At 38.6% G+C, this 25,561-nt stretch overlaps 1 protein-coding gene across 13 annotated transcripts in view; it reads left to right on the plus strand.

The window, feature by feature from the left end:
• LOC110988493 (uncharacterized) overlaps positions 1-25,356 on the plus strand; it is a 43,252-nt gene extending 17,896 nt beyond the window's left edge. For 6 of the 13 annotated variants that reach the window (XM_087143465.1, XM_087143472.1, XM_087143474.1 and 3 more), the window contains 13 exons: positions 2,003-2,929; positions 4,926-5,915; positions 8,484-8,789; positions 9,098-9,199; positions 10,357-10,491; positions 10,651-10,769; positions 11,218-11,428; positions 11,761-11,863; positions 12,416-12,519; positions 12,688-12,989; positions 13,285-13,362; positions 13,464-17,855; positions 21,877-25,356. In XM_087143465.1, coding sequence (XP_086999591.1) covers positions 2,003-2,929; positions 4,926-5,915; positions 8,484-8,789; positions 9,098-9,199; positions 10,357-10,491; positions 10,651-10,769; positions 11,218-11,428; positions 11,761-11,863; positions 12,416-12,519; positions 12,688-12,989; positions 13,285-13,362; positions 13,464-13,517 — 3,431 coding nt within the window. In that variant the 3' untranslated portion in view covers positions 13,518-17,855; positions 21,877-25,356. The remainder of the gene's footprint in view (positions 1-2,002; positions 2,930-4,925; positions 5,916-8,483; positions 8,790-9,097; positions 9,200-10,356; positions 10,492-10,650; positions 10,770-11,217; positions 11,429-11,760; positions 11,864-12,415; positions 12,520-12,687; positions 12,990-13,284; positions 13,363-13,463; positions 17,856-21,876) is intronic. The other 7 variants (XM_087143466.1, XM_087143468.1, XM_087143469.1 and 4 more) reach the window with 7 other exon arrangements.
• The last annotated feature ends 205 nt before the right edge of the window (positions 25,357-25,561 follow it).

Genomic DNA, 25,561 nt, shown 5'->3' on the forward strand with positions numbered 1-25,561 from the left:
TAAATGTTGTTAATGCAAATAATTTAAACTGGGATCTCTCAAAAATATTCTTGCATTCATTAATTTATTGTAGTGCCGTGCCGAATATCCGAATATTAAATAAATTATTGAATATTCGAATAGTTTTTCCGAATGTGATTATGCAAATGCAAAATTCATGAAAAGGAAGAGAGAATTTTCTTTTGTTTTAAATGATAAAAATTGCACCATGGAGGCTTGTTTCAAGCAGATTCAAATGGAAAGTGACAAAAATCTTACAACAATTAAAAAGTAAATTATTCTTGGAAAAATTTAAAGGAATAGAAATTTTCAAAAGGTAGGAAGTATTGTTCATCTCCAAGGGTATGAGACTTCAGCTTTTTAGCTGATTTCATTTTTTTTTTGAGACAGCACACCTCTGCACTTCCTATTTGGTAAATGCACTTGAGCACACCTCTAGAACATCAACAGCTAAAATTCAACTATGAGGAATAAGGAAGCGTAACTTTAGTTGTCCCATAAATGAGGCTTTCCCACTAGGCCAGAAAACTTGATCCCTCCCAGAGTTTTATCGCTTTAGTCTTGGTACTGACAGCACTGCATTCTCGATCGACTGGTCATCTACTCAGTGTTGGGGATCACAATCCCACTTCAGATAGCTCTGTATCAGCAAGCACTCTTCATTGAAACCCCATGATTGCTATCTGAGTCAAATCACCAATATTTACCTGTACATACCGTGCACAATTCTGATATCTTCAATGCAAACTTTTCAACTGGTGGAACGAAATGAGAAATTAAATGTCTTCTAAATGAAAATTTTGCAGCAGGTCCTCCTGATTTTAGTCACCAGCTCAACAGAAGTTAGAGCCTAAATGCCCCAGCAGATCAACAACTACTAATAGCTGTGCTACAGTAGGCTGCATGTTTTATAAATTGCAATGTATTACCCAAGATCAACCTTTGTGTAGTTGTTTTGTGTCGAATCTCAAGTGATTTTTTATCTCTGAAATTGCTTGAATTCTGCCTCAGTTGTCTATGATGGGATGTACATGTATGTATTTCTGAGCCTTTTGCTAGTTCAATTTCCATAAAATCTGGTACTGGTACACTGAGTTATTTCATCGCACATAAACATAACACTTTTAATTCTCCAGACAAAATCTCAAGATTCAGGGCAAGCTTTTGTGCAGTGACCACCATCTCTGGAATGGACTTGTAAAGTTGTTCCTTTGTGCCATTCTTATCCATTTGTACAAGGTGTTTCCATCATGAAACTAAGCAAAAGTATAGCAACAGTGTCTTTGGTATTGAGAATTGAAATAGTTATATTCAGGTGAATTAAAGAACTCGGTCTACCAGATACATTAAAAATTGGCAAAGGCTTATTCAAGACCAATCTTGAAAGGCATCAGAGATTTGTCCAGTTAATCACTAATCTACAGGGACAATTGCTTGTTTCTTTGTGCAGCTTGCAGACATTTGTGGATAAAAGATGAAACTACATGTAGTTGCAAATGCTTTGTCCTCAAGAAATTTTGACATTGATTTGGGGTTATATGGGGATGGAAGTGTAGTGACTGTCTGGGTCTGATCTTAGTCTATGATGTCCCATTTCTCTGGTTTACCGGTAGATATCATCTTAAAAGTCTGTTGCTTGTGGTCTTTTGTGATGGCCAGGTATTAGTATTGTTGTCCATTGATCATGCAGTAGTCGGCATGTTCATCATGAGAAACCAGTATGGCGCTTGAAGCATCTGCTTGGATTTTGTTATCCTGAGATATTTGTTTTGTTCTGCCCCAGATAGGTGTAGTTTGCTTAAATTTGCAGGCAGTTTGGTTTGATAATTTCAAGTCCTGTTGGAGGGAATAGAATTTGTGATCTTTTCTGTGGTTATTAATTAGTAAAATAACCTTTGTAAGTTCTTTCCATATCTTGAAAGTTTAATCAGTAATTTATTATATTTTAGATTATTCTAGCTGCTCTGTATTATGTGTGTAGCTTCTACTTTTCCACCAACAGCTTTGTGCATGTGCGATGGTACCACTGTAATGGCAACAACTACAGGTCCTATGACCAGCACAACACTATTTGATACAAAGAAATCAAGCTCTATAGAGACGGCAACAACTACAGAGGCAACAACAGCTACAGAGGCAACAACCACAGAGGCAACAACAACTACAGAGGCAACAACAACCACAAAGGCAACAACAGCTACAGAGGCAACAACAGCTACAGAGGCAACAACCATAGAGTCAACAACAGTTACAGAGGCAACAACAACCACAGAGGCAACAACAGCTACAGAGGCAACAACCATAGAGGTAACAACAACTACAGAGGCAACAACCATAGAGGCAACAACAGCAACAGAGGCAACAACCATAGAGGCAACAACAGCTACAGACGCAACAACCATAGAGGCAACAACAGCTACAGACGCAACAACCATAGAGGCAACAACAGCTACAGAGGCAACAATCACAGAGGCAACAACTAAAGAGGCAACAACAGCCACAGAGGCAACAACCATAGAGGCAACAACAGCAACAGAGGCAACAACCATAGAGGCAACAACAATTACAGACGCAACAACCATAGAGGCAACAACAGCTACGGACGCAACAACCATAGAGGCAACAACAGCTACAGAGGCAACAATCACAGAGGCAACAACTAAAGAGGCAACAACAGCCACAGAGGCAACAACCATAGAGGCAACAACAGCTACAGAGGCAACAACCATAGAGGCAACAACAGCTACAGAGGCGACAACAGCTACAGAGGCAACAACTACAGAAGCAACAACAGCTACAGGGGCAACAACTACAGCGGCAACAACAACTACAGCGGCAACAACCACAGAGGCAACAACAACTACAGAGGCAACAACCACTGCAACACCCATTTGGTGTTACTGTACAACAGAATCACCTACAACCGAAGGTAGAGTAAGAGTATTATCACATCTGTGTCCATAATAGGATGCTTGGATGTGCGAAGTTAATTTTGATGCATTGGATGTCCAGGTAGCGGTTGTTTGGTCAGCTGTTCAGCTTGTGGGTGTGGCAGACTGCATGCAACTTGTAGTCCAAAATTGGCCGGCAGAAAGGTTACCATTATTAGGGAAGAAAGAATCATTCCCATTGTTAACTTTGTAGATGCACTTGGCTCCAGACTTATGCATCCTGTTTTGACTATGAATATACAGTTTTTTTCTTTTACATGTGCATCATGTAGCTTTGCATATATACATACGCCTTCTTCATGAAGGGATGCACATGTAAAGATTCAAATATTTTGTAATTCTTGTTTTTGAAGTTATTTTTCTTTGAAAATCATTTGTAACCATTCTGCCATGCTTGAATTTCATTGAAATTACAAGTGAATGTCTGGAGAACAACTACCACTAACAGACAATGTTGTTTCTGAGACCTTGGTATCTGAGACGGAGACCAAGGCATTCGAGACAAAGACCGAGTCCAACTCCTTGAAGAGAGAGACCAAGGTTTCAAGACCAAGACCTGGACTTCTGAGACCAAGACCGAGACCAAACTTTAAAAAGCTAAATGAGGACAAGCAACTTAAGACGATAAAATTACACTAAACATATAAAAAGATTAACATATGCAAACCATCAAACATAAATAGATTAAATATTTCTTCAAGACTTGACACTTTTTTATATTACCTGTGGGAAATACAATGTAGTTGTAATGAGCATGAGCTGCAGACTTTAATTACAACAATGAACTCCCAAGCATATCTTCACTTAATTTCAACTGTGATATTGGTATGTGGCATATTTATATGTTTCATACAAACCTATTGGGCATGATGTGTAAAATACCAAATTACGAAATGATCCTTACATTAATGCTGAATGTCTGAGTTTACCAGTGAAACTATTTTCGTGATAAATGGACTTGTTAGAAAGGTCAGTTGAAAAAAAGTACCCACTGATTTGGTATTTCCCTACTGAATGTATGAAATCATCATTTTCAACCCGAGGGACGTCACTGATATAAACATTAAAACCTTTTTTCCGTGAGCAAAAAAATCAATATAAATAAGATTTCGATTTATTGAAATGACAAATGAGGGAAAGAAAAATGGCATAAGGTTTAACATACTTTCCACCTCCACATGCAATTGAGAACATGAGAGGTTCTCTTTCCACTAAGCGTTAGAGTTTCAAGGATTTTAGCTGAAACTCTAACTCAGTGGGGATACATTGTTATTCTATCTGTGTTAGAATACATGCTGAACTGGAGCACTCAAACCTGGTGCAGATAAGACTGATGCTTCCATGTTGCTAAGTGAGGGATGCTTTGTGTGGTGCTACTTCCAAAACTTGTGAACTTGTTTTACATAACAGCGTCACATCAAATAGTCTTAATGCAAATCATGCTTTGTGCACAGTGTTCCCTACCCCTTTTCTGCTCCCCTTCAGTTCCCTGTACATGTACTTCTTATAACCAAACCACTACTGCCAATTCATTTGACATGGCACTGCCCTGACGTTTCTCCAATTTGAAGTTCTTGAAGCTGATGATATCACAAAATCTCAAGGCTGTTTCCTATGCTGGAAATACTGCATTGACTAGTCATGAAAAATTTAACATTATGGTGTCATATTTACGTCCATGTTTGGATGACTCTTGCTGAGGTCAGCTGGCGAGTGTATTCATAAGTGGTAGCTACGTACATGTAGGTGCATATTTTGATGTGGTCTCGACAGGTCTCAAGGGGGAGACCCGAGACTTTGACATCCGAGACTGAGACCAAGACCCAAAGCAGCACTTTCGAGACCGAGACCAACCCTCCCAAGACGGAGACTTTGATAGGACGAGACCAAGACCAAGGTCCCCAAAAGAGGTCTCTGAGACTGAAACCAGGTCTCAAGACCTACACCACTGCTAACAGACATCATCCTCCACAGGGATAACAAACACAGGCACAACAACCACCAGGGAGACAACATCCATCACAGAGGAGACAACCACTACAGAAATAACAAAAACAGGCACACCAACCACCATGGAGACAACAGACACCACAGAGGAGACAACAACCACAACAGAGATAACAAACACAGGCACACCAACCGCCATGGAGACAACATCCATCACAGAGGACACAACCACCACAACTGAGATGACAAACACAGGCACACCAACCACCAGGGAGACAACATCCATCACAGAGGAGACAACCACTACAGAAATAACAAACACAGGCACATCAACCACCTCGGAGACAACATCCATCACAGAGGACACAACCACCACAACTGAGATGACAAACACAGGCACACCAACCACCAGGGAGACAACATCCATCACAGAGGAGACAACCACTACAGAAATAACAAACACAGGCACATCAACCACCATGGAGACAACATCCATCACAGAGGACACAACCACCACAACTGAGATGACAAACACAGGCACACCAACCACCAGGGAGACAACATCCATCACAGAGGAGACGACCACTACAACTGAGATGACAAACACAGGCACATCAACCACCATGGAGACAACATCCATCACAGAGGACACAACCACCACAACTGAGATGACAAACACAGGCACACCAACCACCAGGGAGACAACATCCATCACAGAGGAGACAACCACTACAGAAATAACAAAAACAGGCACATCAACCACCATGGAGACAACATCCATCACAGAGGACACAACCACCACAACTGAGATGACAAACACAAGCACACCAACCACCAGGGAGACAACATCCATCACAGAGGAGACAACCACTACAGAAATAACAAACACAGGCACATCAACCACCATGGAGACAACAGCCATCACAGACAAACCCCCAGTTACCACAGAGCCACCCCCCACCACAGGACCACCCACAACAGAGGGAACACCCTCCAACACAATATGCCTGACGGAAGGTGGGTATTTATGTTTTCATTTCTGACAACTTTCAGTTATTATGAATATATCTAGTGGAGGATTCCATGTGAGTGCCCCAGTGGCAAACAAATACATGCAATGCAACAACCATGACCTAATCTTCAGAAATACAGAAAAAATAAGAACCCTTTGTCACAGGATGCGTTTTATTATTTTTACTAAATTATGGTACCATGTAATAAAAGAACATGACATTTTGTCCGGGATATTGCTGTGTTCTGTAATCTTTCAAGTGGTAACCAAATGGCTCACGATAAATAAAGTTCATTTTCCAAGAGATTGTAATATTTTGTTGACAGTGTTATAAGTTAACCACGTGTCGTGATGAACTCTTCTTGGCAGTATTTAGTATCAGTACATTGTGTGTCACACATATGTGATTGTGTGTCACACATATGGATTATTGGTAAGTTTTATTATTTTTGTGAAGTCTTTCTGGTAATGAAAGAAAAGATTCCTTAAATGCCCCTTATTCTCTGAAGCATGTAAACCTGAAGAAAGCTGTAGAGAGGAGACAATGAGAAGAAGTTACAGTTGTAGCTAGAGGTGGGAGGAAAAAACCCCAAGCAAGTTGGTTTGTTTGAACACATACAGTTGGGCTGTTTCACTCGGACACTTCCTCTATAGGCAATTCAATCGTTATGGAAGTTACGTTTGTATGCAACCTTCAAGTTTCAATAGATAAACAAATTAACTTGTGGTGATAAAAGCAGTGCATTTGCTGTCATACTTGTAGCTTACATATTCTTGTGTTTAACATATTAAAGAAACTTTGTTTTAGTCTGTCTGAGTAATTAGCCACAAATGTGAGAAATGAATTTTACAGACATTATGTGTTATGACATGGCTTTTTTGACCTTCAGTACATTTAAGTAAAACTTTGTGAAGTTGCTTCCTTTAGCTTTTATTCAAACTGTTTAGCAGTTGGTCTGAGTCCATTCTGTCCTGGCATGAATTGAAAATTAGAAAAAAATACCCTTGCATAGTCCAATTTGTTAATTAAATGACATTTCCTGCAGCAAAAGAATAAGAGCAACTGTATTATTTTTCATCAAGAAGATTTTTTTTCTGATTTTTAGCAAACCTTTTTTTACTACTTTATGAAATGACAGATGTTAGTGTATGAGACTTCACCACGTTTATCCCACATACTGGGACACTGGTCCTATTTCAATGTGTTAGAAATTCTAATCCTGGTCTGATAGCACAATTTGACCACATACATGTAGGTGTTCTTTAATAAGGAATAAGTGTGTGCTTGGCCGGTCTTAAGCATGCGTTTTACACTGAGAGGAGAATGGACACAACCAGTGCCCGAGCCACTGTCAAGGGCATTATCAGCGTTCGTTCTGCTGAGCAATACTTTTTAATTCAGAGAGTCAAAAGAAGTCAAAGTGTGATGGATTTCCAACAATTTTGTTCTGAAATTTCACTTTCATTTCCCAAACAGCCCCGTCCATTTTATGGTATATTCCTTTTGAAAATTGTCCAATAGAATCCCCTTCAATGAACCTGGCATGAGCATGGTGCATCGTGTACACACGGACTCCTGACCAATCAGAACCCATTAAACTGTGTCGTATCCATGTGCCAGTGCATGATTTACGCAGCAGGCATTATCACTTCTCAGCGGGCTTTATCAAATGTTAATACACTGTCACGTGATACGTTTTGACCAATAGGGATAGAAACTGTCCCAGGAATTTATGAATGTGTATTCCCTTTTCAAATTCTTTAAACCTCCAAAGATCTGTGTATGCAAGTCTTAGTTGTTGACATGATAAGCAATATGTGTAAATGATCAAGGTTATTAAGAGGTGTGATATCTTGGCCACTGTGTGCTCATTTCCTAATTGTTTGTTTTCACACAGGCATAAGCCCTTTTATTGTTGTTAATTTTTATTGTTTATTTCTGGTAATGGCACCAAGGATTCCTGAACAGTGCCCTAGGCGCTGTACCTCGCAAGCCTGAAGAAACCTGTAAAGAGGAGACAATAAAAAGCAATTACGGTTTTAAAAGTGGGAGGAAAACCCCAAAGGAATATTCTGGGTAAAACCCACTGAATCAGGTTGTAACTGAAAACCCAATCCACATGTGGACTGAGGTGGGAATCGAACCTGGACCGCTGAGATTGAAGGCGAGGAAAGAACCACTATGCCAACATACATCTCTTAGCCATGTGCACATAAATATTGGTGTAAGCATCCAGTCCTTATGGCAAACCCTGCAGTGCTAAAAAGTTTACTGGAAAAAACATGGAGGCCTGTCAGCTGGGACTTTCTCGATCACAAAGGGACAAGCATATTAACATATTAACAGGCATATATTACTTTAAGCCTATTAACCTTATTATGTATCCTGGTGTGTCATAGATGTTTTCTTATAAAAAAAATTAGATAAAGCCTTTTGATTACCTGAAAGTGTTGAAAACAGCACATTAGCAGTTTGAAAACTGGATAATTTAGAGAAAATTGTTTTGCATTTTCATTTTGAATATTCTTTTTTTTCCCCAAAATCGACATACCTCACCCTACTGGAAATATAGTTAAGACAACAAGTTTCAATTTCACCTCAGAGCTGTCAACCACCACAGAGCTGCCAGCTTCCACAGAGACACCAACCTCCACAGAGATACCAACCACCACACAGACACCTACCTCTACAGAGACACCTACCACCCCAGGGACATCAACCACCAGACAGACACCTACCACCACAGGGACAGAGCCCCCAGCTATCACAGAGACACCTATTACCACACAGACGCCTACCTCCACAGGGATACCTACCTCCACAGGGAAATCAACGACAGAAGAGACACCAACGATCACAGGAAGACCAACTAGCACAGGTATTGCCCAGATGAAGATACATGTATGTTCAATTTGGACAACTTTATTTGTTATACCTCTATCAAGACTACTGTACTGTTTTGCTATAATGAACAAATTTTTGTTGTAGCGGCTGTTAGTGTTTTTTAGATTTTGGTATGCACTTGTTCCCTGCTGCCAACCACTTCAAACATGTGGCAAACACAGCTTGCCCAATTGCAAATGTTGCTTCATTAGGATTTTGAGCCAGCACCTTCATTCGCAAAAGTCAAGTGAAAAATAAAAAAATCCAAAGTCCATAAGTACCGATACATTTTCTTCAATGTAGGCTGCCCACTGTCACAATCTAACTGCATGAATGGAGGCATTTTTGATGGAGAATATTGTGAGTGTGTTTGCCCGCTGACTTGGTCAGGAATGTATTGTCAAGGTAAAGCTTTCTTTTAGTACCTGACACATCACAGTTGTATGGAATGCTTTTTAAAATAGGCCTAAAAAAAATTTTGTGTGCATTTTCAGGTTGAGTATGTCTTCCCTAGATCAACTGCAGCCAATGTCATAAAACGTGGCATAACTTTGAACCGTGTGCCTTGTGCTACAAATTTGTGCAGTACTGTAGCTGCACATTATACTTGCATTCGATTTCATGAAATGTTACATTGCTACACGGTGTTTAATTCTATTAAATTTCTTGGATGATAACAGCTTTTTACAACAGCTGTTTCTTTTCATTATTACAGCAGTCTTTAAACAGTTGTTGAAGTATTCCGCCCACTATTTTGAAAATGTTTTTGTCTTTTCCTAGTCAGAAACAGATAAAAATCTTTAAGTTCTCTCGTAGCCAAACGAGTTTTTCATTACCTTCTGAAACAGAGTTGTAAGTACATGTATCTCATATAACACAGCAATGACGAGCTTTAATCAAACACAATGAGTACATCAAATAATTCATTTTCACAGTATTCAGTGCAACTTTTAGGTCGAGTTCGGGCGGCCTGTTCGTGAAACGGATCTCTTGTTCTCACGCTCAAACGGCGGGAACACGACTCAAGTACACTGTTCCCGGAATAGGATCATGCACCAACTCCTTGTCAGGGTTTTACAGGAACACACAGGAAAACTCATGAGATTTTGATTTTTGAACATCCACAAAAAATATCGAGATGGCTCACAAAGCCGGAGACAATGTGAAATTTACAAAATTAACAATAATCATTTTCCATAGCAAAGACATGAATGTTCCTTTTTAAATAGAAAAGAATTCAGCCCAGCTTTCCAAAGTTCACTCTGAAAGAACGTGCATGGATGCCGCCATGATGCATGCAACAACCAACAATAACCGGTTGTACGTTCCTGGTGTTCGAGCGGCTGACTAATGAACAACAAATTGAGCAGTTTGTGAAAATACAAGAACAAGCTCTCCGAACTCGGCCTTATACTCCAACTAAATTGATTGTGTAAGTTAAGCCATACTTTTTGTGCTAGTCTGCACTAATGTTTTTTCAGACTTGTTCAAAAGCACAGAGAAAGAAGATGACTGCTGGCAGTTTTCTACTTCAAATGACTACTATCGCTTTTTGTCTCCAGATAAGAATGTGTGTTTGAATGGGGACCAGTGCTTAGATAGCTCAACAGGACGTTACTGTCTACCAGCTAACAGCAATTTCACATGCCAATGTCGTATACATGATGGCTTTTTCATGAATACAACTACTTGTGAGGGTAGGGTCAAGAGTGTAAACTTGTTAATGAATTGACATGATTTAAATATAATATACACAGACCTTTTTAAAAAAATTTTGAATGTAACAAAGCTGCCAATCAGTTCTCCCAGGAAAATTGCATGCAATTGCTCTTTTTTTTTCTGATTTTGTTTGACAGACCAACGTGCAAACTCGCTTATAATAGAAATAACAGTATTGAATGAGACGTACAGGTTGGAGTATATTAATCCAACATCTTCTGCATTCAGAGCAAGAATGGCTACCTTTGAACAACTAGTAAGTTTCTGTTTTTCAATGTGCAGAAAAATAGATTGTTTGGGGCAAGTTTAAGTCTTTGTTGTCATTTTTATTTTTTGGAAAGCACATGTACATGATTAAAGCTGGCAGTTTGTTACTACTATGATGATATTGTAGCCTGAGATTACTACCATAGTAAACATAATTGAAAAAAAAATGTTCACTTTGAAAGATATGGTATAACACAAGGCCAGTAGATTTGCAATACCGTATATTTATCAGTTTAGTGTTATAAAACCAAACCAGGTACATGAAATGGGGCCTGATGTTATGGTGTTGGAACTTCTTTATCGGAGAATTTATGATGTGCCTTTGTGCTTTTGCATTGTGTTACATTTAACCAGGTACAATAAGATTGCTTAGTTACCAAAGTGTTTCAGTCGTTCTAGAATGAACATTACTTGAGAGTCGTGTTTTCTTTGAGCAGGTCAGGATGCAACTGAAGAAAGACCCATCAACTAGCAGGGTGCAATCTGTAAATGGCTTCCGCATTCAAGATGGCAGTCTAGTTGTTTCTATGGTGTTGCTATACCCAGATACTCCTCCACAAAGTGATGTGAGGAGAGTTTTAAATACTGACCAACTTACTAATGGAACTGTGACAGTTCTCCTCAACTCCTCAGCAATAGAAGTCTCTAGTAAGTCTAGTAGCAATGATTTCTCATGATGTTCCAAGCCCAAGCACCAATTAACGTGATTGAAGACTGCTGTAAATCAACTTTAAAAGTATCAATGCTCCAAATGATTTGTCATTAGCCAAATGTATTGATTACTGTTAGAAATCCAGTTGTCAAATTTCTTATTAGAAACTGCTTTTATCACCATAGAAATGGAGCCAAGTTTGTTTGGACTTGGCAACAATAATATCTTCTGACAGTATTACAAGAGTCCTTGTTTATTGTGAAGGGGCTATTTCAGAAGATTATAATTCTAAAGAAGAACTACAGTTTTCTTGATATTTCACTTTAAGGCATAAGTACAACTCAAGATTGTCCACCAGACTATTGTGGGAATGGTGCAACATCCTGTGTTAGGTCTGGATACTACCCGGCTATGTTCAGCTACACCTGCAGGTAACAGAAAACAAAGACAGACTAAAAAATCCAGAAGATGCTTAACTAACCTGCAACCCTACTTCAATTTAAAAGTAGAGGTCAGGATAAAGTTGACATTTAAATGGCGTAACCTTCAACCACGCTGAATTTTGCATCACTCCTCATGCCAGATTCTTAAAGTAAATATTGGAATCTGGGCTCTTTCATAATTCATTAACCACTTGCTGCCGGGTGCTTTTTTTAACCATTATATGCACCGCCGTGCTGTTTTTTCATATTTTCGTTTTTCAGCAACCCATTATTGCCTAAGACCAATTTATTTACCTCCAATGATGGCTTAACTTTTTAACTGACAGCACCAAACTGTTTAAGAAATGCCCAGCAACTTTTTTTTTTTTTTTTTTAGTAAAGTTCCAATTTCGGAGACCCCAGCCACGAATATAAGGCCTATGCCTCCGGTACCGGAGCCCCCGACTGGAAGTGGTTAAAAAGCCAATCTACAAATTTTTGCCACAAATGTTCGTGCTACAACCAAAACAAACAATTTTTGTATTGGTTCTTTTCTGACAGCTGTGCGACATCCTTCACGGGTGAACGTTGTAACCAAGCAATTAAGGTATCCACTGATATTCCATCAGAGACAACGGAAACGACAACAGAACCTCCAGCCAGTGGTAAGAAATCTTAGATTGTGTGTATATATGCATCAACTATAATGTGTGCATGATTACAACTGATACCTGGTCAGAAGTCATGCCAGGCAATGGAAGCAATATAACTGGTCATATTCAAATGCCATTCACTCATATTTTTTTACTTTCTTCCATCTTCTTTTATTGCAGGTAATCTGTCAACTCTTGCAATCATTCTCATCATTGTAGCCTGTACATTTTTACTGCTCACAGTAGGAGGTCTCCTTCTGTGTTTCTGTTTGGTAATGCGACATCGTTATGAAGCAGGTCGCCACTACTCCACACAAAGCTGGAGAGAGTCTGGCATTCCAAGAATTAATCATGGCCTTTCTGAATACAATGATGATATTTACTATCACAATGATGGGTATGAGATGTCAAACTTCGGAGATGAGGAGATCAGAATGAATCGTCTAAAGAACGTCATGAGTCACTCACCTTACTTACAGCAGGTAATATTACAGTAATACTTCATTTGTATGGATAGATTATGCTACTTTCTATTCCAGCAAACCAGAACAGACTGGACAACAGTCTAGAAACCAACGAAGATGATATTCACTCTGTACTTTTTTGTCTCATTCTTCATTTATAGCAAACGACCAAGTTTGATAACTAGCAGTCACAAGTTAATGGAGGTGAAAGATTGCTTGTAATGCACTAGTGTACAACTCATCAAGTGAAGTTAGCAATTCAAGCTGTGTTCATCATAAAATGATAAGGAAACTTTTCCTTTTTAAATCACAGGGTTTGCAGGGCCGACATGATTTTGTTAGACCTTTTGTAGTCACTGGAGACGAAGATCATTACCATATTGACCAAAGGGTGAGTAAAGATATATTGAGCAACAAGGAAAATAACACATTATCCAATCATCTCAAGAAACGTACAGTAATTTTTTTTTTTTGTATTTCCTGTTTACACAGGATGAAGAAAGAATTGTGGGTCATGTTGTTTACAATCCACTCGTCCATCACTAGACCTTGTTACTGAGAACTCCAGCATTTGATGGTGGATTAAGTATGACTTCATTCAAAAATTAGATTCAGACAACTCCAGCATCTTATGTGTGTGTCCAAGTTTATTCACCTTTAAAATATGCACATCTACACAATATATAACTTGTGCATGACAAGGGTTTTGTATTTTTAAGTAAATCTTCTAAACTGTTTTTGTACATAGCGTATTTTACAACTGGAATGCTGCTATAATGAACATAACAGTGTGCACACAATATGTTCGGTGTAGCAGTTGTTTGGTACGGTGACTTTCAGTCACAGATGCACGCACCTGTTATGAACTCCCATCCATATTCAAACCAACCCACCCTACAAAATGTTTTGCTAAAAGGATTTTGGGCCAAAACCTTCACTCAAAAAGTGAAAACAGAGAAAATTCCCCATTTGAAAAAATTGTTTAATAATCTCCTTTCATGTTTCACTTTTCGGGTAGTCCCCACTGGAAGTAGAGTTGCAACGCAATCAAGTTTTCCTTGAGTTGTCGCTTGTATGTGACATGTGGGAAGGGTTACACTGGTTCCTGTTAGTAAAATGGCACTATTAATAAATGGGCCGTGCCGGAAACCATTCAAATACAGTAGCACTGAAGGCGTAATTATTTACATGTCAGAGGTTGGCAACGTAATGTCAGGTAAGCATTTTTTAAAATGATGAAAACTATCATGATAGTTATCAATGATTTCTGCAAGTCGTGTAACAAATGCCAGTTTCTACCTGTGCATTTCTTTTCTGTTTTCGTGGTTTTTTAGTTCAAATTTCCCGGCTTTGCAGGGATTATCATACACAGTTATCCATACCCGAGTTGCCTCATTGCATAGCATTTGTGCATATATGTACTCGGCAGCCAGTCTGCATGTACGTGGCTGCCTGGACACACGCACATTACATGCGATGGATGCTACCCACTAACGATACAGACGGTGCCACAAGTTGGTTGTAGTTCCATTATGAGTGCGATATTCCTAAACTTTGAGTTATCATCAGTTCCAAATATGTATCTTTTATTTAAAACAAATGTGCAATATTTAGTAAAAGTGCATAGAAAATTAGCCAAGGGGGATGTTCAGTATTTCCAAAATGTTCAGTTTAACGGTGTTCATTATCTGCCTTGAGCAGAAGCACCCCCTCATTGGTTGAACAGAGCCATGTTGGTCAGGAGTGTTCATTTTGCTGGTAGCGATATGACTGTAGCATGTGCTTTTCACAGTCATTCATGTATCAGCAAAGTTCAGTTCCATCCAAAGGAGATTCCATTCCAAAGGAGAAAATTGCACCCTCTCTTTGTCCAGCTCAGGGCTCATAAAGCAGCATTCCACTGTATTGAGATGTCTCATGCACAGACTGTCTTTCCTGAGCCTCAGGCTAGTCACATTATCTCTACCAACATTATTACATGTAGTTGTGTATAAATGAAGTTACATGTAATTGCTTTTAAACAAACAACATGACGCATTTACAATAATCACTTTTTATCAGTACATTTAGGTTTAATTGCTGTAAAGTTTTAATTGGCGGCAATGTATATGTCGCCATCCATGCCCAATGATGTTAGAAGGAATTCTGGAAATTCTAGTCCAGTGCAGCTAATGTAAGAAAATACTTGTTTACATACAGTATGACAATACTATTTTAATAGAACAGATGTGTGAAATTTCACCTCAGCTTGGTGACATTTCTCTTCTTTTAGTTTGCCTTACTTTTTAAAACTTGTGTACTGCATTGAACATTTTAATGGCATTGTATTCAAGAAAAGCTCTTATTTCCTCGTACAAGCTGTTGGCCTATTTATCTTCATGTATACAACATTTTACTTTAGGAAATTTACTGAAATTAAGTTTTACATTGGTGCCAAAAGGAAATGCTTGTTTATTCAGAGTTTCACATCAGTATTTAAATTGTTCATATTTGTTGTACTTTATTTTGCAGTTTCTCAAGTACATGTATATCAGAAACGGTATCTTTATTCAATCCAACTTAATATGGGCATTTTGCAATAGTGCACTGCCTAGACTTTGCAATGCGTTGGCCAATCACGGTGCACGAAATCTGTCGATCCAGTGCACGTTTGAATATGCACATTGTGATTGGTCATTGGTCGCAAAGTCTTGGAGGCCCACTATTGTGAAATGCCCGTATTGGTGGCATGATGAGCCCATGCATTATGAGCAGTGGGTGCAGAGGGGCACACATGGCTTACACCCCCTCAAATTTTTGTATTAAACTGTTTTTTTGTAAATGCTTGATCTGCCACTGATCATTTTGAATGTAGGTGAATTTCATTGTTTACAAAAGGGATTCACAGAAATCAACACTTTGTACCATTGATTTGTTGAAGTCTTGCTGTAAGATTTTGTTTTTGGTGGTGTATTAATCCTCATATATACCCAGTATTAATAACAATACGTGTAATAATAAGAATTTATTTTTTATCATGTACTACATTAATAGATATAAATTGCATAAAATCTCAATGCATTTCACAAATAAAATCAGCAGGAAATATTCTGTAAAATACAATACAATTAACAAATTATAAATATACGAAATGTATCACAAATTCATAAGGAGTAAAGCTACATTAGAGTACAACAGATAACAAACCAAAATGATAAAACAGAAGTTATACTCAACACACAGGAAACTAAAACATATTGAAAAAAAATAATATTTCCATTACATATACTTACATGTGTACTTAAAGTTTTATATTTATCCTGATATTGATGTTGCTTTGCGAATTTGTTGTTCTGTTTGACACAAAAATGTCATTATCACTGTTGTTAATATAGATGGAAGTACAAAGAATTTATACTTGGATTTCAAAGGGAGTGTTGAAATAAGTGACTTTAGCACTAGCGATTGGATATTTGATGGGGTGGTGAGTGAAAAATTGAAAATTAACAGTTTTCCCTGTCTGAGTCAATCCATCTTAAGAACCACTCTTACTAATCTCCCTCAGTAGAATGAATTGCAGATGAAAGGAAGCAAGGGTTCTCCAAAATGTCTTTGCGCAAGGGCAAATTAATAATTTTTCAATTTACAGTCATGTGGCATCTTTAAATTTAAGCATTTCCCTTCAAGGATAATTTAACTGAAAAAAATTATTATTTGTTTTGGGGGACAAGACTATTGAACATTTGCTTTATGCAAGCACCTAAGCATGGGAAGAAGGTTCCTTACTTTAAATTTATTCCGAGGTGCTTTGTCTTTTGGGGCTTTTGAAGTCCTCCAGATTGCAGATTTTATTATTGTCCCGTCTAATAATACTGGTATTCCCCAGCCTTGTTAGCATTTTCAAAGTCTGCTAGGGTGATAACCTTCATCTAGATTCACTCAGCGATGGATCGTGATTGAAAAGAAATTTATTTTGATTATGATGTACAGTACCCAGATTGCAATTTTGATGAACATTTAGAAGAGAATATACTCAAAAATTTGTAAGACGTGTAAGCCTTGCAAAATAATCTAAGGTTGTTTTTATTTCAGCAAATGTTGTTAAGCACATCAACACCCAGGGTTTAGGTCCAGGAGATAATCCAGGGGGGAGTTGGTTATTTGGTTGAAATCATCTTTGTTTTGTTCTCAACCGAACATGCATGGACCCCTTTCGGGGGTTAAGCTTTTTAGGGGATTTGAAACCTTAATATGTAGGCCGATCAAAATGAATAAAAATAGAACATTTAAATCCCCTCCCATGGATCTGCTCCTGACTTGGAATGTCTCTTTGCATACGTATGCATGTGTCCTTGGGCGGCGACTGCAGCAACGAATCCTGGTGGTGGCCGCATCATGAGCTAAACTTCAATATCCATCTGCCAGGACTGAATTACCGCTGAGAAAAAGTAGTCTAAGGCCTATTACTAAAGTATGCTTTTCGTTTATAAGTTTTAATTGTAAGCGTAAAATCAATTGTAAAGCATCGATTACAGCAAAACTGTTTACTGGTTTATCGAGTACAGTGAAAGCAAAAGGCAGGTTTTATTTTCCAGCTGCGTGGTTTGGATACGCGGCCGGGTGCATAGTTTTGTGCCTCAGAGACAGCCGGCGCGGCCAGGGTGAGGCACTTCCGTGCATGACGTCACTACTCAAAACTCGAGCTGTGTCGAAAACCCTTTTTACAGAACACTTGAGTGCGTTGGCACACGTGCACGTGTGTATACTGAGCGCACGGTGGTCGTTTTAATCCGTTTGTTTAGCGACTTTGTGTATCATCATGTTTTTATTCCTCCATGGTATCATCAAGACAACACGTAAGAAATAAATCTCTGAGGAATCGCTGGCACACCTACGTGGTATGGAGTAAGTACAATGTATTTCGCTTTTATTACTCCACACTTACATGTACTTTACACTTACCCTTTACAGGAATAAAATTCTCAGGCGTACATGTAGTCCTTTGACCATAGAGAAAGGAAAAGACCATGCATGAGACTAATCCTAGGAGTAGGACTAGGATCAACACTAGGTTTGCCTACAGTACATGCACATGGCCCATTTCTGTGAAAATGATGTGAGCAACTTTAGTAGGCCATTGCCCACTTAGATTTTGCACACATTTTACAAATTGTTTATCCCTCCCAAGCAAGTTGGGTACATGTACGTGCATGGAGGGGTTTCGAGTCAACTCAGACCCAAACCAACTCGAACCCGTGCCAACTCGGACCCATGCCAACTTGGACCCAATACTAACTCGGACCTACAACCAACTCGGACCCACCCTGAGTCAACTCGGACCCAACCCCAGGAGGGTGATTAACTTGTTGAAAATTTTTATTTTGTCCACTTTTAGTACATTTTAGCATTTGGTAAATGACACTTTTGCACTGCATGCTGCCAAGATGTAACGTCCTCTTTACTACATGTTATGCAGGGAAACAGTGGCACAGGCTTCCCAGAATTTCTCCTTTTTTGAGTGTAAACAGGCATGGTGGTTGAAAACCGTACAGGACTAGATTTGATTTCAGTGATGTCTTAGAACAAGTGATAAGTAACCGACGAGCGTTGTATTTTTATGGAGGCACATTTCCTTTGATGTCTTATTTGCCGCTTGTAATCTAGAATCTTAATCAGTTATTAGCTTTTGAGGTACCGGCGTGATTGACCAAAAAGACTGAATTTGGCACCTTCCATTCTTGAAACCCTATGATCGGGGAGTGGGAGCTTGGAACAACCAATGAGAGCAGCTTTTGGAGTGTGATTGACAGTACCAAATCATTGACGCCCTTCACCAAAGTTCTTTCGGCACTCCAGATCACTTGAAGAAATCGAATGAACTTTCACCAAACAGCCCCCTAATTTTTCGTAGCAATAAAAAGCCACAGATAGGCCCTTCTGATGTATATAAGAGATGCAGCATGTGTACAACACATACTGCAGATATATATGTACATCAATATCATGAACATTGACCTTTTATAGTGTCTCATAGCGTTATCCCCCACCTCACTTTTCAAATTATTTTGGCCTGGCAAGTCTTACACCTCCACCTTGCCTCATTCCCCCCCCCCCCGAATATCGGCACAATTTAGGCAGATGGAGGAATTCATCCAGACAGGCCTAAACTGACTGTCCAAATAACGCAAATAGGTTGGTAATTTCAAACAACACAAATCAAATCATTTTAAAATAAAAATGTGGAATTATTGTCTTAAACTTGGAGACAGTTTTGAAGCGTCGTATGTCTGCTCACTAGCTCCTTATTAATATTTTGTGACCTCACTTTTTAAAAATTTTTTACAATAAGACCTGCCATAATCACGAGGGATCATAGAATTATTTATATAAATCCCAAATTTGAGACCAACTTGGTCTTGAATCAACTCGCTCCTGCCGAGTCAACACCGCCGCAGGTTAACTTGGTCCCAAGTCAACTCGGTCTCACCGTCTTGAACTTCAAGGCAGGCATATGGCTGCAGCATGAATAGAAATCTTCCAAGCTAGTTTCGACACACTTAAGCATACATGTATTAAAAGTACATGTATATGTATTTCCAGAATTCTAACATTGCATGTACACTTTATTTACACTTGTAGGCCAACTGACAACTGAGCTTGTAATTAGGGAAGGCCATGCACTTGGATGCATCATTAACCTCAGATGAGAAGGCAAAATCCCAGTTTTTCTTGCTAGACTGAAAAACTTTGGCATATAGACGCAAGTACCGGTATTTCCAGAAATCTAACATTACATGTACACTTTTGTACAACTTACAAACTGTATGTTAGCCTACATGTATTAAGCCTGACACGAAAGTCAATAAAATGCTTGGTTCCTGATATACTAGTAACTTCTGTGTTAAGTTGTTGTCAGTTGCTGTGGAGATCAGTGGATTTTCAAAGACTCGGACTTGAACTTAGACTTTCTGGACTCGGACTCGAACAATGAGAACTTGGCTACCAGGACTTGGCCGAAGCCCCCTCGTTGATTTTTTGTTATTTTACCGCGTAAGACCGGTGGTCTGTGCGTTTATGTCTGTGGTGCTGCGGCAAGTGCAAAATTGGAAAACAGGACATGACAAGGTTTGGAATGCTCTTTGGTATGTTTTAAAGGTCTAGCTAAGGCCAACCAAAAAATTAGGTGTGTTTCCTATTACACAGAAAAATAAATTGGGTGGGTGAAATTTTTTTTTTACTCTAAATTTTTATAGGCTAAGAAATTAGGGTCGGATAACGGTGTGTATTTTTTTTTGGGGGGGGCCTGTATATATTTGTAACCGGTTCTAAGTCAGTGTCAGATTAATACTTTTCATGTTCACGTCGATATTACTTATCAGCACTGTGATTGAGTAGTAAAGCAGCTGGTTCTTGAAATACAAACATGCAAGAGGTTTCCATCTCATGCAAAACAAATTTAAACATTACAATGTACAGGACGATGTACACAAAATTAGGCTCGAGGCAAGGCACCTTAAGTTTTTATATTTTATTGATTTGTCAAATAAGAAGATATAGGTTCTGTAATAGTTGTGGGTCTTAGACTGACTCAAACAGAGACAATGGAGACAGATTTCAACTCAATCTACGTTGTGTGCTAGGTCTACATGTACGTGCTCTACACCATGCTGTAAACTCTCTCTAAAAGACATGAATGCAATGTCACTATAATGCATGTACTGTAATGAGATGTGATGAGGTCAACAGAGGGCAGAATTCTGCTTGACCACTTATTAAACCCTTGTTACAGGTTCCATGTGATTTTCAAGGTTGGGTTGGGTAACCAGAAACTGTAAACACAGCTAATTTTTTGTTTAGCCTAATTGTCCAAATGCAAAAGCTTAAGATATGCACGGAATTATGAAAATACATTCTGTTCATGGAATTTTCAAAGAAACATGATTGACTTAGTTTACAGTTGAATGAGTTGAAGTTTGTATGGAAGTGTACGGACCCTTCAGTTCTGGGGGTCGATAAGTGACACACAATCTGCTTTTTTCAATTAAATTTTCCCTTGAGAATGAGAGCAACCAGTAAGGTTGAGGTACATGTACCAAGGCTAAAGGAGGTTTTTACACCATAAATCACAGAGGGTTTCCTCATTAGTAAATATTTTGAAAAACAAATTTAACATTTTCTCAAGTTTTATCTGATAGAGCACTGACAACTGCGTTTCATAAACATTTCAAAAATAAAGTTTAAAATCACATACAATTTGGGGATTTGTTCAGGCTTTTGAAGGTGAGCAGTGAATATGGAGAAAAATTTGAGTGTTAAGAGCTCTTATTTAAAGAAGGATCCACTTTGATTTTCACAAATATTGAACCAAAACACAAAAAGGGACCACGTTGTAAACGCTTAACAGTATTTCCAGTCACCATCTAAAATTTTTGATTTGTATCCAACTCAACAGACTTGTACACACTGTTGAAATATTTCTGCCCCCACTTTCGGGATCAATCATTGATATCTGCAGGAGCTGTTGGTCCATAGATATTTTAGGTTTGTGGTCTTCCCTGACTGACTTTGAAATATTACTGTAAAACAGCACCCTCACCTGTTAGGAAAAGGGAAAGACAATTTTAAGTTTTTAAAAATGTCACTTTTGGATTCACTAAACTCACAAGGGATGTCTGGAAAATATTTTTAACAAAGAGTACAATCACAAATGCTTTCAGAAGTAATGCGTCAGCAGTGTCGAAGGGATCCTCTTATCATAGTTTATTTTCTGACATGAAAATGGATGAAAAGCAATAGACACTAACAGTTTAGTTATGAAATAAAAGGAGTAAAAATAAGGAGCGTACAAGGACCCTATATGTTTTTTAAAGAACGGTCTCAATTTCTGCTCCAACTTAGTTCCTTTTGTGATTATTTCCTTCCCCAGACCTCCTCATATGAAAGCTGTGAGTATGCCCCAGGAGAAGCAGACCATGATGCTGGTGAGAAGAGCGCACTCGCCTCCTTCAAAGTGGAGAGAAAGAAGATGGAGGACAAGATCCTATGCGTGCATTCCACCAAATGGTTGTATTTCTTTGCGCGAGCTCATTAATATTTTGTGATCCCAGAGGATTTTTACAGTAAGACAGGCCATAATAAGGAGGGATCATAGAAATGTTTCTGTAAATCCGGAATTTGGGACTGATAGTTTCCAGTTCGGTGTGTCTCTTTACCAAAAAGCCCCTGGCCTATTTTGGATTGAGGCGTGCGGCTACATGTACATTCAGAAATGAGCGCGTAGTTTCTCTGCTTTTTGGAGGTATCTTCGGGAAAACCAAATTAAAAAAAATTTTGTGGCTAACTCCCATAAAATTGAAACGAAAAGTGATCTTTTGGCCATAATCTTGAATTTCCAGTGAAAAAAATGGAGGCCAACCTCTTCACGAGAGTCAACAGGCGGAACTTTTTCCGTCCAATTTTGCCAAGTTTTCTATGGGTGCATATTTGGTGTAGTGCAACCATATGGGACTTCACAGAGATGACTCGTGAGAATGTCAAAGAGAGGAAGCAACTCGGATAGATGCCAGTTCTCGCCTGCATCACTGAGGAGGAACAGTTTCCAAGATTGCATGAGGGATCCTCATCAGAATCGTAGGCATCGATTCACAAAAAGGCAAGGAAAGGACTCAATCTTCTCAGAGATGCAGTTCCTTGGTTCCACCTTAGTGACTTTTTCCATCTCTTGAACACTACTCAAAGGATCATACGTAGTGAGTAATAATTTAAAACAAATGGTATTATAATCAGAAAAAATGAGCCCCATTTAATTTGGCTATTTTCTGGCATCAAAACAAAAATATTCACTACGGAGTACTGAAGTCTCACGACACTACAAAAACCCTTTGGTCAGCACCTTGTCCAGGTCCTCTACGGCCCTTAAAATGATGTACAAAAAACTGAGGTTTAATCAAGTAATGTGAGGGCGCTGTTTATGAGTATACTCTGGTAATGTGAGGGCACTACTTGTGATTCTGAATCACAGAAATGAAGCACTTTCAAGATGTATGTATCTCAGCATGAAGAAAGTACATGTAACTGTTGAGACCCTTTTTATTCAGTAAAATAATGCAATGTCTGACTTGTATCTGTTGGAAAACCTTTCCCAAATCACACATTTTCATAATATCTGTACAAATGATGATTGATACAAAAAAATCTAATTTGTGGTTGTCAGGACATTAAAAAACAGCTTTACAGTTTCCCAAAACCTAAAATGGTAAGAGGTCCAATATTTCAGTCACTTTTTCTCAAAATGTCTTAAACTGAGACAAATGTGCACATCGTTTTACCACAGTAGTGTTGTATAGTACTGGCCAGTCTCATTCATGTCAATCCCCCCCCCACTTGCTAAGACACTCCTAGTCTCTCACCCCCTTGCCTCAGAGTCATCCCATCCTTAATTTATGTGCAAAGAGAGTGAAAGGTGGCCATTTTGAAGTTGTGCAATACCTGTGCAGTACACATCACCCAATGCTTTTTTACCCTTCCAGCTAATTGGGCTCTGAAGCACGACTAACCAGTTGCATTGTCTCACATTCGATGGTGCTCAACCAAGCATGAACTGAGCTTCAGTGTACAAAACGTAAAGTCAATGAGGTACACACCTGGCTGAGATTGTCAGAGACAAATGTCTGATCCTTGAATTTTTTTGAGTAGTGTATATTAGCAAACAGTACAAAGCTGCTACATGTATAATGAACAGGGCACGGTCCATACACAATGCTTGCATGGTGTAGCATACCCCCCAACTATTTTGGATTTCATTGGTACTGTTCCACTTGTCGCAGTTTCATCGGCCTAAAATCTAAATGTTCTAATTTCCATAAAAAAAGGGGAAAAGTCCTGGCAACAGAGGGCACTATTTGCCAAAACAGAGAGGGTGCCATTTGCAAAATAAAGAGGGTGCTATTTCCTATGTTGAAATGTCAGTTGTTACACATACATCCGTGGGTGTTCTTGTTCGTGTAAAACAGATTCTCTTGTGCCACTGCCTGTTTTGCCATGAGCTCATAATATGGCTGTTCCAATTTCGGAGTTATTGACATCTTAACTTTTGAGTCACTGTCATCAGTCCTAAAAGTTTTTCTTTTTTATTTAAAGCAAATTTGTGACGGTCAGTAAAAGTGCGCAGAAAATTGGGAGCCAAGAGGCATGTTCCATATACCAAATTGTTCAGTATAGTGACGTTGTACTGTACTTAAATGTACATCCAAATTATTCACGACGTAAGTGGTGATCCAGGGATGAGATTGACCAATAATAAAAACAGCTGAAAACAGCCAGAAAAAGGCATAAAGAAGCTGAACTATGAAAATCTCCTATACTTTTGTACACAGTCAGCGAGGAAAAAAGCTGAAATCCAAAACAAAAAAAGCTCAGATCAGCTAAAAAGCTGAGAAATTTCATCCCTGGTAATATGTAAATTGAAGACAATTGGTCACTTTGCTTTAGAAGAAAGACCACTGTTTAAATCGTAATGCATTGACTCACATTAATGGTAATTTAAAAACATTCATGTTTACATTTATGAAGATGCTATACATATACATGTACATGTAATTCAAAATTTGCAAATAATTACCATTTGGAAAGACTTTAGACACTTTGATACTAGTTCTTTTGAGGACTAAAAACTTGAAACTATTGCATGCTTTCAAAAATTGAATGGTGTTCCCATTCAGGCAGCCAAAATACCAGCACCAGTCAACCAAGTGGCTGCTCTGAACCTCCCTTTTAACAGGTTCACCCCCCGAACAGAGATACTGACAAATGGGAAGAACCACCGACATAGGGCTGGATAGCTCAGTTGGTACATGTAGCTCACTGGTACGGTGTTCCAGAGGTCGCAGGTTCAAATCCTGCTCCAGTCAATTTCTTCGTTCATCTTTGAAAGTTTTTCCACGGACAAAATTCTGTGTGCATTTTGTATTGCCAGAGCATTAGAAAAAGTCTTTCACTTAAAATTATCACAAAACTGGAAGCCGCAAATTGTTGGCTCAGTGCTGAAAGGTCATTACTGCAAAAATGCAAGTTTTGAAAACACTCATAGGGCCTTACTCTGTGCGCGAAAGAAATATTTTATTTTTAGTCATAACACTAGTTTCTCGCAGCCAACATGTTTAAATTTTAACCAATTGTTTCCACAATTAATGTCTAAACCAATATTGTTCACTAAACACCTTTTAGTGCATTCTAAGGACCTTTTTGCACTGATATGAAATTTGTTTCATTTGAAAATATTACCTTGCAAAAACGCTTTGTGTGTATTTAAATCAATCTCTATTTATTACTATAAAACATTGCTATAACCAGTTAATTTGTATTTGCAATTGAAATAAATGCTCATTTATTTAAACCAGCAGAAAAACTTGTTTTTACATGTATATCTATTTGTTAAACTGTAGTACTTTGCCACTTATCCCTTCTCCTAATCTGGACCATTTTACACTGCCAGAGTTTAAGGTACATCTGTTTCCATCTTTAGATTTTACATTAGAGCCTCCTCCTACCTGGAAGCCCTGCCAGTCTTAAACATCTTTGAAGCTTCTTATATAAAGTTCCCTCTTGGAACC

The sequence above is a fragment of the Acanthaster planci genome, linkage group LG11 (assembly GCF_054643075.1).
Source record: "Acanthaster planci isolate LZ-2023a linkage group LG11, COTS_SCS, whole genome shotgun sequence".
NCBI lineage: Eukaryota > Metazoa > Echinodermata > Asteroidea > Valvatida > Acanthasteridae > Acanthaster > Acanthaster planci.